This window comes from Durio zibethinus, chromosome 5, assembly GCF_047325235.1.
Source record: "Durio zibethinus cultivar Kanyao isolate XHJ-2024 chromosome 5, ASM4732523v1, whole genome shotgun sequence".
NCBI classification, from domain to species: domain Eukaryota; kingdom Viridiplantae; phylum Streptophyta; class Magnoliopsida; order Malvales; family Malvaceae; genus Durio; species Durio zibethinus.
The window spans coordinates 35126934-35140376 of record NC_143166.1 but is presented as its reverse complement, the minus strand read 5'-3'; the positions used below and the strand labels follow the sequence as shown (position 1 = coordinate 35140376).

The window sequence follows — 13443 nt, the reverse complement described above, 5'->3', positions numbered from 1 at the left end:
CATATTGGCTTTATGATTTTGTCAATGATTTGCATGGCATATACAATCAAACAATCATGTGAAATGGCCTTTTTTGACAGTCCAGATTGAAATACAAGTTTCGTGCCAATAGAAAAATGGAACTTCTTAAATCCTCTCCTTACTGTTTTACGAGTAGAGCATGGGTTTACAAGTGTACATAAAACGTCTTCAAGTAGTAAAATTTCCAAACTAGTAGTGCTATTTACTTCCAATCCCAAACTAATCATGGAGTTGTGACTTTATCTCATAAAAGAGTAACTGATGGATGTCAATCATTCAATGAAAAGCAGATAACAGAAATGCGAAAGAAAATAACGCATCTTGAAACAGTTCCATTTTACTTTGGTTCTAAAGACAAATACAATCGATCGAGGGAGGAGGGCAGGAGCAACACACACTAGTCAAGCAAAACTTACACCTCAACAAGTATCAAGGTTATTGCTTAAGCACAGCTTACCCAAATGTACCGTACTCCCAAAACACTACATCATCGGGTATCGAGCTTATGCTTTCTGCTGAAACAAAGGTTGATGCCACAGTTATAATGATCCTTTATTTATATTATCATTGAAAGTTTCTAAATGAAGGACAAGGGTATTCACACACATACGTACATATTTTAGTCACAGTTTCCTCAAGGTATTATCTCCTTCCCTTTTGGTCATAACAATGTCTTAACTTCAGCCGGGTAAATTCTTAAATCATTAGGTCATCAAAGAAATTGCAAGTTCTGTTTTGCTAAAAAAAAATAATAATAATTTAGTCAAATTGACCAATCTAATAAAGGTTGATGTATAAGACCAATGTGGAGGATACATACAACTAATTAATTCACATCGACTTCAAAAATCATATGGGGTTTAGAGGATAAAAATAAAAAATTGCAACGACCAATTGTCTGTATCATCCAGTTAACACTAAAATTATGATACTTCTTTTCCAAGTGTTAAGCTTCAATATTACTGAAAGAATTCAATATAATAATATTCACCTAAAATGACCAATAAATATTGATTAATGATAACCTATTGCTAACTTATATAAGACTTCAAATTTTTTGTAAGATAAATATCTTAATAAATTAGAATATTTGATAAAAATTCTTCATCCACTAGAATAGCAGCAAGTGAACAAAAACTGTTGCTTGTATTATAAGTAAAGTTGGATTCTTGTCAGTGTTCTAATAACAGTGACAAATGAATGCACTGTTACAGGAAAAATACATTTTCCATTTTGCCCTCCCCCAAAAGCACCTTTTTTTTCAGCCACCAAAAATCTCTCGGCTTCCCCCTCTGCGTCTTTCCCTGGCTTGCACTAAGATTTTTTTGTATTTTTTCTCTATATTCCTTTGTTTCTTCTTTTTTAGTTACTGTTTTTTATATTATCTTATATCCATAATGTATTAGTTTTAGCTTTTTAATTCTCTTTTCATAAATTAAATTACTAAGTAAGAATCATTAATTATAATTATAAATAAATTTAAAAATTCCATTCCGCTAATATTACTGCAATTATTGGTTATTATTTATTTTTGTAACCTTAGATGTAACATGTTACTTGATGATACTTTTTTTTTCTCAATTATTTATCTACGTTTTTTATTTTATGAATAATAATGCTAAATCAATGAATTTTATCCAAAAATGGTTATTGCTCTTTCTTGGGATCCAAAATTTTTTTTTTTTTTTTGTTTTTCTAATCACTTCGGTTTTTTTTTTTTTTTTTTTTATCATATTCATATATTTGATGGCTCATTTTATTTTTTTTTATGAAAATTTGATATTATTGTCTAACACCAACTCTCAACTCAATAAAATTGGCACGCGTCGTTTATTTTATTTTCATCAATATTGTTAAAAGGTCTAGTTAACGGGTAGACATGGACGTTTATAAAGGTTAGTTAAAATACTATTCTAAAACATATTTTTCATCTAGTGCACTATTGTCTTACCAAATTCAGGAAGGCACAATATATTTATTACATAATTCTTTCTATGAATATCACCTTAACTAGTTTCTACATACACTCATTAATATTTCCTTTTTTTAAAATATTAACAAAGGTAATTGATTGATGATTCTTTAAAATATTAATTAAAGGTAATTGATTGATGATTATTCCACTACTATATTGAGGGATTCAATTTAAATTGATGTTATTTATTGTAGTTATATATTAGAGTTATAATTATCAAAATCGGATTGAATTGTTGGTTGGATCAATTAAATCTGTGACCCAATACTCAAACTTATCTGATTTTATTATTAGACCATACTTGCAATTTAAAGTTATTATATAGAACATTGGGTTCTTAATTTTAATGATTAAAGATCAAATTTCAATGCTTTAGCAACCAAAACAAAAAGGAAAATTAAAGTCAATGATATAAACACAAAACTAGAATTCGAGTCTTTCTATTTGTTAACTAACTTTTAAATTCAATTTCTGCCTACTAAATATGAATCTAAATAATGTATTTTCAAATGTATATTATTATTATTATTTAATTTTAATAATGTCTTAACTTTTTATGAAAATAATATTTTAATTTAAGCGTCATTTGGGATTGTTGCCAATTTTGTGTTTATATTTTATGTTTCTGAATTTTTGTTTCATTTTATTTTTAATTTATTGAATTTGAAAATATATTTGGATACAAATTTTTTTTTTTTTTTTTTTTTTGGGGTTGCACAAATTTGTCAAGATGAGATGAGGTTATAAGAGGAAGTGACTAAAACTTCAGATTTTAAAATGGCAGAGGTTCAAATCCTTTTATTAGCAAATTTTCATGAATCTTTTGATTTTGAAATATTAAAATTGACATTGTAGCCGTGCGAATGACCAGTGCTGGTGCCGTAACAATGCCAAAAAAGTTTCCAAAATTTTGGATGCATCATTTTTTATGTTTTCAACAATTTCAGAAACATTATGTTTTGCTTTTGGTTTTTGGATATGAAACTCTCACCAAACATGTTTTTACTTTCATTTTTTTTCTAAATTGAAACAAAAAACAATCCCAATCAGTCCCTCAACAACTTGACAATAATATTAAAAATTCTGGTTCTATAATTGTAATACCGCTGCAATGTGCGGATACCAAAGCTTGTTAAAAACCAAAGAAAATTCATCATTAACTACCCTTCAATTATATATGACAAGATAAGAAAGTACAAGGTTCTGTAATCTATGTACCTTTAAATAGTCTCAACAAGTTCTGCCACCAGCAAACTCCAATTCTCACTAGATTACACTTCATTACAAAGCAGCTGAGCAACTTCAAATCCAAGTTTAAGCAAGAAGACGGTATAATACGAGCCTGCAACTGTTGCTCATGAGTTATGAGACAGCTTCCGAGTCCTCTTTATAGCATTCTTTGTAAGAGCATCAGATATCTCTCTTTTTCTTTTGGAGTTGCTCTTGATGGTATTCTCATTGTTATTTATGTTGCTGCAATCCACAACTTCAGAGCACTTTCCAGCAAGTTTTAGTTTATCTTGAACAAAAACTTTTAATCTCCACAAAGTTAATTCACTCTGTGCGACAAGTCAAATGAGAGCAGGATCCACCTCAGTATTTGCACCCTCAATCGAAGATAGTAATCTAAATAGAAAAGATGTAGTCACAAACACGTTATTGGAACCAAAGCAATTACCTGGGCATCTATGTCAAGATCCACCTCTTGGGCTGCTGGTTGAAAGCCTGGATTGTTCTCAGCAACTATCTCCAGAGCCTTACTAAGATCTTCAGGCGACAATCGGGTGAGAGCTGTCCCAAGTTTCTTTTTCTCTTCAGTTGACATTTTTCTATATGATGGTCCATAGTTAGCATTTATAGTTAAAAGGTCTCAAAGAACTAAAAATATGAACTCAAATGGTCAGGCATGAAAACAGTAGACAGAATGTGCAAGTAATACTTCATACATATATTTTCAATGAAATTAGCCAAGCAAAATGTGATATTTTATTTATTTATTTTTTTTTTGCCAATAACCAAAATTTGATCTTTATTCTATCAACGAAAGCCAGAACTGTGATACCTCTACCAAAAACTTAAGAATGTACCATCATTTACCCTGAAATTACCATAAAATGCAATTAAGAAATGAGAGATCTATGGCTGGTTGAAAATGAAATAGATGGTTAACTCCCACAGCATGATTTACCAAGCCATTACCACAAATGCAATTAAGAGCTAGAAAGTACAGTTTGTTGGAGATTACATAGATGATTAACTCTCTCTCTCTCTCTCTCTCTCTCCCGCCACAGCCACAAATTGCAACATACTAATAATTATTGTTGAAAAGAAGAGAAATCATTCTCAAATTCATGTCAACAAAGTAGTCTTTACCATATGAAGCCAAATCCATCTGATACAACTCTCACCCTGATGCAAACCAATTGATGGTATTCGTAAATTTGTGCCAAATGCATCAAAATCCATACAATTACATATCTTTAAACATACCTGCATTTCTGAATGACTCTCTGTCTGAGTTTATCCAATTGCGAATCAATCTCGCAAAGCTGAAAGAATCAACAATTCTATTGTTCAGAGCATCTTACATAAATAATAAAATTTGAGTTGGCATGCCTTCATTGATAGATAAGGATTAGCGTAAAAACAAAAATAAAGGTTGAAAGCATTCTTCCAATTTATATTTTTTATGCAAGAGGCTCCTAAAGTTACATACTTCATTGCTCAACTCTCTGGCCATGTTAGCATGAGCTGCCTCTTGTGCCAGCTTCATATCTAGCTCAGCCTTTGCATCCTCCTCAACCTGTCTTTTCTCCTGCAAGTAACCTCAAGCAAGTGAACTGACACACAACACTCCTGATTCTAGAACCTCCTGCTTAAAAGACAAAATGCTACTGAAACCAGGTTCAGATAAACCATCAACCATTTATCAGTGAAAGTTACCCATACCCAGATGGTAGCTTACCTCTTCAGCAACTTTAGGCAAAAGTTGCAGCCACTTCTCCTCAAATTTTTCCAATAAAGTTTTGGCCATTATATGGACATCATGTCTTTCATCATTGTATTTCATTGCATTCTTAAACACTAATCTAACATCAGCATAAATTTCGCGTACATTCTTGTACCCAGTATCATCCTTAGCCTCCATCTTACTTTTTATTGTACCAAAGTCCATAGGCTTCTGAATAACCTAACACACACGACCTTATAGTGTATCAGTTAAAGCATACATAATATGGAATAAATATATTAAATAATCAGAATTAAAGAAGTATGGACCACAAATGAGAGATCTTTATGAGCATACGCATATATCTTCTATAAATCTTTATCAAGAAAAAAAAATAGTATTGTGAATTTCTAAAGCACAGAAAAGAGTGTGTCAAATATAAAGGCCAATAAAAACAGAAAATATGTGTCTTCATATATATGAGAAAGATAGCCAATCAGAAAATTTAGAAACAATCAATAAGCTTTACCTCATAATAGTCATGCAAACCAAGACCTTCAACATCAACAGGATGCATAAAAGGGCGCGCCCATTTGTGCTGAGTGATCTGAAAAATGACCAGTATAATTGAAATTAACTAGTAAATATGAATAAGAACTAGTCCGCATTGCTGTTAGCACCTTAAAGCATTGACACCATTAGTTTTCAACAAAAATGGTTTAATTTTGTGCAAGACCACATTAAGTTTTAAGCAATTAGAGGAATCGGAGAGGGAGGATGACAATACTTGTATTGATTTAATAGCAATAAAGTAAAGAAAAACAATATTAAAAATGACAATGATGGGGATGCTGGTTGTGGTCGTGGTGCGAAATCCTTAATAAATTTAAAAATCTAAGTATTCTGTCTTATTACCAGCAACCAAAGGCACTCATCCACCTAGAAGAAATTGGTGAAAAGGATGACTGAATAGAGTAAAGAGTTTAGATGGAGGAAAAAAGTTGTCTGTGCGGATAAATATGATAACTGTTCAATTTAACGCTACATAAGAAGAAGAGGCAAAGATTTTTTCCCCTAAAAGCACAGACTTTATTAAGAAAAGAGAGAATGAAGAGAGAAAAATGAGGAAGAATCAAGCTCTAACATACCTTGCCAACCTAAAGGGCAAAACTTCCTAAAATATTGCCATGTGAACCATCTGTGATAGAAGTTTATACACCAGATAAGTATGAGTAGCACATACCATTCATGTAAAAGGTCCCTGATTAGAACAGCTCAGGACAACATCTTACTAATATTCTTCTTAATTTTTCTAATAAAAAGCTAGCTTTCTTTGCCCTTATCTATGTAAGAATAGATAAGATTTAATCAGAAAAAGTAAACAAATAATTCAGATGAACAAATTTGAGATCTAGAAGAAAGAAACTTGAAGGAAGACATGGGTTTTCAAATAGAAGGTGTAGCCTGAAGATATGATCAATACCTTCAAAGAAAATTCAAAATATTTATAATTACCTGGCGTAAAATCATGGCAAATTGATGCATAAGATCCTGCATTCTCTTCAGAGCAGCTGCCTCTCTATGTGATGCTTCTTGCTGCTGCTTCTCGATGCTACTAAGCTGCTTTTCCTTGACTTTGTCCTTAAAAGCAGAAGAACATTTGGTAGTAGTCAGCTGCATATTATCTGTAGTCATGTAGAACTGTTCAACATCATTGACTCTTTGCTCAAGCTGCAAGTTGAATATAGTTCTAATCAATAATTTAAGGAAGCAAGTATATAGGAAAGCTGCAAAATGCAGGAAGACTTAATATGAATAAGCGTGCAGCCACATTAGCAGAAAGGTGAGAGTATATACCAATATCAGGAAAAACAAAATAGCAAGAAAAAACTCATCAGATATCATGATGAAGTAGAAGAGCCACTTGGGCGAATTATCATCAAAATCCGACATTTTAATTAAAATTTAGATACTAGCTCCCAGTTTCCAAATATGACATTAACTTACATTTGATTCCAAAGTTGAAAAATCTTAAGAAAGGAACCAAATTCCAAAAGGAAAGAACAATCATTCAACATGTGGACCTGGATAGGCTTCCTGTAGTAGGTTTTCCTTTTTTTTTTAAATTATTCTAATTCTATGTTAGTGCAGCTTCATCTTTGGTACTTCTTAAGTAGTAGATATGCATAAACTCTAAAAGACTTGTGATAGAGTAGCTGCTATAAAATAAGAAAGACTACGTCAATCATGAATAATGGACCCAAAAAAAAAACAGCATAAATTATGGAATTCTGAAAAAGAAACTTTGTGGCCAAAGTAGTTATGGGTTTCCTTCATTTTTTTTTTTTTTCTGGGGTTATAAAACGCTTACCTGAATGACAGTGGTGGAAATTTCATCAATGCATCGCCCTAAATCTTCCACTTCTGATTCTGGACCAACACCTTCAACCTTCACTGCTTCCATCTGCGACTCCACTTGGCATGAATTGCTAGCGTTAATGTATAAATTGGAATAATAACTTTAATCAACTGCAAAAAATCATTCACAAAATTACATCCTAATTGAGCCAGTACAAAATTCTTTTGACGAAAGAGAGAGACAATTTCAAAAACCCCGATGGCATAAAAAAAGCAAAAAAAAAAAAAAAAAGAGTTCAAAACCCTTGAGAAATTTTGCGAGAATAATTCGGTTAGCGAAGCCACGGTTCCAGAGGCAGAGGCTGACGGCAGACATGATCTTGTGGGCAGAGACCCGAAAGTATAAGGAACCCCTGCTTCTTGGATTGAATTTTCAGCTCTCATTTCTAATTTAGCCCATTGGGCTTCCATTTTGGACCGCTCTACTCGTCTTCTGCTATTGGTAATCGCAATTGCCAATTACTTATTATTATACATTTTACTTCTTTAAGGGTTTTTTTTTTTTGTTTAATCATTGATAGAATATAGTAAGAAAAGCAAGTAACTTTTGAGGCACTGATTTAGTGGTTGGAAGAAATTTTAAAATTTTAAATTTAAATCTCACAATTTATTTATTTAATTTATTCAATGATATAATATTTAATTATAATTATACTTATAATTTCATAAAAAAATCAATCAACAAATAACAATGAACCAAATACTGAAACATCACTCCAACGAAAACATGCTTATTATTATCATTTTGAATCATTAAAGAAAATACTAAATTTACAAACAATTTTTAGGTATTTCTAACTTTTCAATAAAAACAAAACAAGTAATTATAAGAATTTTACTTGTTTTGAAATACGAAGACGTGAGGATATCAAATCAAAAATTTTAAATAAAAATAATTATAAGAATTTTACTTGTTTTGACATGCGAAGACGTGAGGATATCAAATCAAAAATTTTAAATAAAAGTAATTATAAGAAATTTTCTTGTTTTGAAGTACGTAGACGCGAGCATATCAAATCAAAAATTTTAAATAAAATTATACATGGTCGAATTCTTTCACACAAATGGTTGAAAATAATAAATAATCAAAGTTACGAGTATTTATTTCATAAAATCTTAAGATTTTTTAATATTTTTTAAATATATTTAATTTTCATTGCATTGAAACTTAAAAAAAAAATTTATTGTAACAGTTTTGAGACCACCAAACGTAAAGAATTTAAAAATTGAGAAAAATAAAAGAGTTGTCACCAATCTTTTTTGAATGTGTAATTGATCACCTAAAGGTTTATCTTTTTAACAAAATTATAAAAACAGGTTTAAAATTTATCAAAAAGATAAATTTTGATCTACAAAAAATTAGGTTGAGTCCAAGAGTCAGTTACGTGTGGAGAAGGGTTAGCACCCCCATAATATCCATAAATTAGTACCAATTAATTATGTACTATTTTCGATGTTGGATGAAATAGTTTTAATTTGAAATTTAATAATAATCTCTTTTGTTTGGAAAAATAAAATTTTGCTAAAACTATTTATTTAGGAATATTGAAGAAATCTTTAAGTTAAAGAATTATCTTCAAATTCTCCAACATCTAGGCAGAATTTAAAATAACTCTTTTCGCTTAAAATTTAATACATCAATCCTTAAAATGAAATAACACTCTTTATAAAAAATAATTGTTGGTAACTTTTCAATATCTAGACAGAGTATCAAGAATTATTTCTTTTGAAATGTTATTTTTATTTTATTTTATAATATCAAAAATAAAATTTATTGTCCCTATTTTGTTATAAAACATTTTATCATCAAGTAGTAAATAAAAATTAAAGACAAAATAATGCAGACAATTACCAATGATAACACGTTAACGTATGTATGCCAATGAATGTTATGTAAGATGAAATGTAATTTTAAAGTTGGGGTCTTAAGTATAATGAGATCATCCTGACTTTCTAACATCTAGGTAGAGCTTAGGTGCGACTGTTTATATTTAAGATCTCAATTTACTATTATACTTTTTATTTATTAATCTCATTATTAATGCGAATTAAGAGTTCATATAAAAAAACTTAATGAAATAAAGTTTCTTAAATACTCCATCATCTAGGCGGCATTCAAGAACAAATTATTTCATATGATATTTTCACACGTATCCTTAAAGTTTCAAAATGATTTTGAATATAGGCTTAGGTCGAGGTTTTAGGACTTGCATGATTTTTGGGTAATTATTAGGTATTATGTGTTAAATTTGGGGTTTAAACTTTTAGGACTAAATAAAACACGAATATCTCTAAAAATCTCCAACATCTAGGTAAATTTTAGGAGCAAGTTCGATTTTTATGATTTTTAAAAATTTACTTATTATTATTATTATTATTATTATTATTATTATTATTATTATAAAGAGTTAATATTAATTCACTTAGTTTAAAAAAAATTTTCTTTAATAATAATTTTCCAACATCTAGACAAAATTCTCATTATTTAAAATACGATTATATCCTCTCCAACATCTAAGTAGGAAAAAGTTTTTATTATTATTATTATTATTATTATTATTATTATTATTATTATTATTATGCATATTTTATCTTTTTTGTTTAATATTTGGATTATTAAAAAAACATTAAAAGGAATTAAAAGTTTTAAAAATCATTTAGATTTTTATTATTGTTATTGTCATTTAATTATTATTATTGTTAATTATTACTATAAAACAAAAAATATTTATTTTAATAAACTCTAAAAGTTTTAAACCATGCATAAATAACAATAATAATAATAATAATGTTAAAAATGATATAAATAAATAATATATAAAAATAAAAAAAAAATTTACTTGAACCGGACCGATCAATGGTCGGTCTGGTTGGTTCTAATTGTGGGGTTCAGATCGGTTCATTACGATTCGTCTGGATCAATTGAAGGCTGGCTGAGGCAGGTTAGCAGGTTTGTTTGCGCAGATCTCAGGTCGGCTAATTGGGCAAGCGCGAATCCTCCATGTTCTATACAACGTCATTTTGCTTTTTTGTTTCCTTATAAAAAGCCCCATTTTTTTAGCTCATTTCTTCTTCTCTTCCAAAAAAACAAGTCATAGCTCTAAAAATATCCTCTCTGGCTTTGCCAGAAATCGGTGTCGCGTCATCGCATCAGTCGTCGTTTAAAGTCATCGTCGGTGGTCGTGTCATCTTTGCGAATCCAGTCTCCTTTTTGCCAGAAACAGTTTTCAATAATAGCAAATCGAGCTTTGAGGTTTCTGGATTCCCTTTTTTTCTTTTCTTTTCTTTTTGAAATTAAACTAATGATTTTTTTTTCTTGTATGATAATTTTGGCACTGAGGTTCAGGTTCCTTCCTTCATGAAGTACTATGTTGTTGGTTTTTTGTTTGTTTGGACTGTTTTGGCTTTTTTGGTTTTTTTTTAATTTTTTGGTAGATGAAGTGTTTAAGCTCTTAGGAACGGTTTTAGGCTTTTAGGTGTTGGAGCTTAGTGTTTCGGGGTACCTGGATATGTGTCCGAGAGAGATGAAAAGAAAGGAGGTTGAGTGCTTTTATAGGGTTGGGTGGTGGTGCAAGATGGAGTAAATGGTGGCTGTAGGGTAGGCCATAGGTTGGCTGGTCAGGTGGCTGGTGAGGGCGACTGATCTAATAGGATTGGGTAGTGGTGGCTGGTCTGATGGGACTGGGTAAGGGTGGTTAGATTTGATGGGATTAGACAGGGGGCTGGATAGGGCATTAGCGGCACCGTACACCAACCCTCATGCTTTTTATCTTTTTTATTTTTATTTTTTATTTTATTTTTTTAATTAATAAATATTAAAGTAAAATAAAATAAAATATAAATATGTTTTGGGCTTAAAGAATGAGATTGGGTTTCACGCCTGGTTGGATTAAATTGGGCTTAAAGCCCAATTGAGTCAAAATCAGGCCTAGAGCCCAGTTAAACCAAAATTGAGCTTGGGGCTCAGCCAAATCGGAATCAGGTCTGGGCTTGAAAACACAATACACGCGATGAATTTTAAAATGAGACTCGACTAAAAATTGGACAAATTTGGTGTCTACACCTTTAATTGGGTATTCTCAAACAACGCTAATGATAACTAATTAAAAGATTGAATTGTCGTTTATGTATATGTCTTAATAGTTTAGGAACCGTTAGATGAAAAGATTTTAAAATCGAAAAAACTAAAAGAGTCACTACTGATCTTTTTAAACGTGTGATTAATCACTCAAAAGTTTATCTTTTTAATAAAATGATAAAATAAGTTTAAATTTTATTAAAAAGATAATTTTTAATTTATGAAAATAGAATTAAGTTCAAGAGTCAGTTACGTATGTAAAAATATTAGCACCTCCATAATGTCTATAAAAATTGGTACCAATTAATCACGTTTTATCTTTAGTGTTAGATAAAATAGTTTCAATTTAAAATTTAATAATAATTATTCTCATTTTTTGAAAAAAAAATCAATTTTATTGATCCTTTATTTAGGAATATCGCAAAAATCTTTTAGATAAAAAATTATCTTAAAATTTTTCAACATCAAGATAAAATTTAGAGATATTTCGCCTAACATTTATTATAACATTTCTTAAAAATAAAAATAACACTCTTTGTAAAAGATAATTATTGATGACTCTCCAACATCTAAACAAAGTACCAAAATTATTTCTTTCAAAATATTATATTTATTTTATTTTATAATTTCACATTTTTAAACTACAATTTTTTAAAAAATAAATTTCTACATAAAAAAAAACTAAATGATAGTACAATTTGCTAGCAAATGATAATTAAATGTGTAGACATGTAAAACAAATACAAATAATAATGAATAGATGCATGTATACCAATGGATGTTATGCAAGGTGATGAAATTCAATTTTGAAAACTAATTTTTAAATATAATGAAACTATTTTGATTCCTAACATCTAGAAAAAATTTAGGTGCGACTATTTATATTAAGATCCTATTTTATTTTTTCCTTTATTTTAATTTCATTATTATTATGAGTTAATGACTCATATGAAAAACTTAATAAAATAAAATTTCTTAAATATCTCATATTTTACGAGGTATTCAAGAACAAATTACTTCACATAAAATTTTCACACATATCCTTAAAATTTTGGAATGGTTTTAGGTATGGGTTTAAGTCGGGACTTTAAGGTTGGAAGGATTTTCGGGTGATGATTTGGGGTTACATGTTGAATTTAGAGTTTCAGTTAGATTTAGGGTCTTGTTGGATTTTTACGATTTAAGGTCTCATTTGATGGTTTTGAAATTTTAAGGTTTCAATTGGGATTACGAGGTTTTAGGGTTTAGAGATTTTAGTATTTAGGGTTTAAGGTTTTAAGTATTTAAGGTTTAAGGTTTTGAGTATTTAGGGTTTAAAGTTTAGAGTTTAGGTTTTGAAGATTTAGGATTTTGATTATTTAAGGTTTGAGGTTTTGAGGGTTTAGGGTTTTAAAGGTTTAGCATTTTGAGTTTTAAGGTTTAAAGTGTTTTAGGATTTTCAAATTTTAGGGTTTCAAATTTTGGATTTTTAGGGTTTTGAGAGTTTAAAGGTTTCCGATTTTAGGGTTTCAAAATTTAGATTTTTAGAGTTTGAAGAGTTTAAAGGTTTGGAATTTTATGGTTTCAAGGGTTTTAGAAGTTTAGGGTTTTGATTTTAGTGTTTCAAATTTTGAATTTTTAAGATTTTGAGAGTTTTAGGGTTTGGAGTTTTATGGTTTCAATTTTAAAGTTTTAAAATTTTGAGGTTTAAGATTTTGAAAGTTTTAAAATTTTGAAGGTTTTGATGGTTTTGAAGGTTGAAAGTTTCGATTTTATGGTTTCAAAATTTGAATTTTTAAGGTTTTGAAAGTTTTAGGATTTAGAGTTTTTAGGGTTTGGATTTTAAAGTTTTAAAATATCGTAATTTAGGGTTTTGAATGTTTAAGGTTTTGAGGTTTTAGGGTTTAAAGTTTATTAGGATTGTAAGAGTTTTGCAATTTTAAGGTTTAAGGTTTTGAATTTTAAAGTTTTAGAATTTTAAAATTTAAAAATACAAACATCTCTAAAAATTCCTAACATTTA

The 13443-nt window shown here is 29.5% G+C and overlaps 1 protein-coding gene across 2 annotated transcripts; it reads right to left on the bottom strand.

Moving 5' to 3' along the window:
- Window positions 1-3042: 3042 nt before the first annotated feature.
- On the bottom strand, window positions 3043-7721 carry LOC111282564 (transcription factor GTE1-like). Of its 2 annotated transcripts, none has more exons than XM_022870694.2 (9): window positions 7608-7721; window positions 7318-7475; window positions 6462-6677; window positions 5476-5553; window positions 4962-5186; window positions 4713-4811; window positions 4487-4545; window positions 3675-3825; window positions 3043-3555 (listed from the first exon to the last, which is right to left on the bottom strand). In XM_022870694.2, the coding sequence occupies exons 2-9, from the start codon at window positions 7408-7410 to the stop codon at window positions 3352-3354; spliced, it is 1125 nt and encodes a 374-aa protein (XP_022726429.1). In that variant the 5' UTR covers window positions 7411-7475; window positions 7608-7721; the 3' UTR covers window positions 3043-3351. The 2 variants fall into 2 exon arrangements, with proteins under 2 accessions (XP_022726429.1, XP_022726430.1); XM_022870695.2 differs by having other exon boundaries at window positions 4962-5177.
- Between the last annotated feature and the right edge of the window lie 5722 nt (window positions 7722-13443).

Bases quoted from the DNA above. Each gene is read 5' to 3' on its own strand.
- LOC111282564 (XM_022870694.2), bottom strand. From the start codon at position 7,410: ATGGAAGCAGTGAAGGTTGAAGGTGTTGGTCCAGAATCAGAAGTGGAA. The intron at 4,546-4,712 runs GTATGTAACTTT...TGATTCTTTCAG, and splicing joins CCAGAGAGTTGAGCAATGAA to CTTTGCGAGATTGATTCGCA. The intron at 3,826-4,486 runs GTATGTTTAAAG...ACCATCATATAG, and splicing joins AGAGTCATTCAGAAATGCAG to AAAAATGTCAACTGAAGAGA.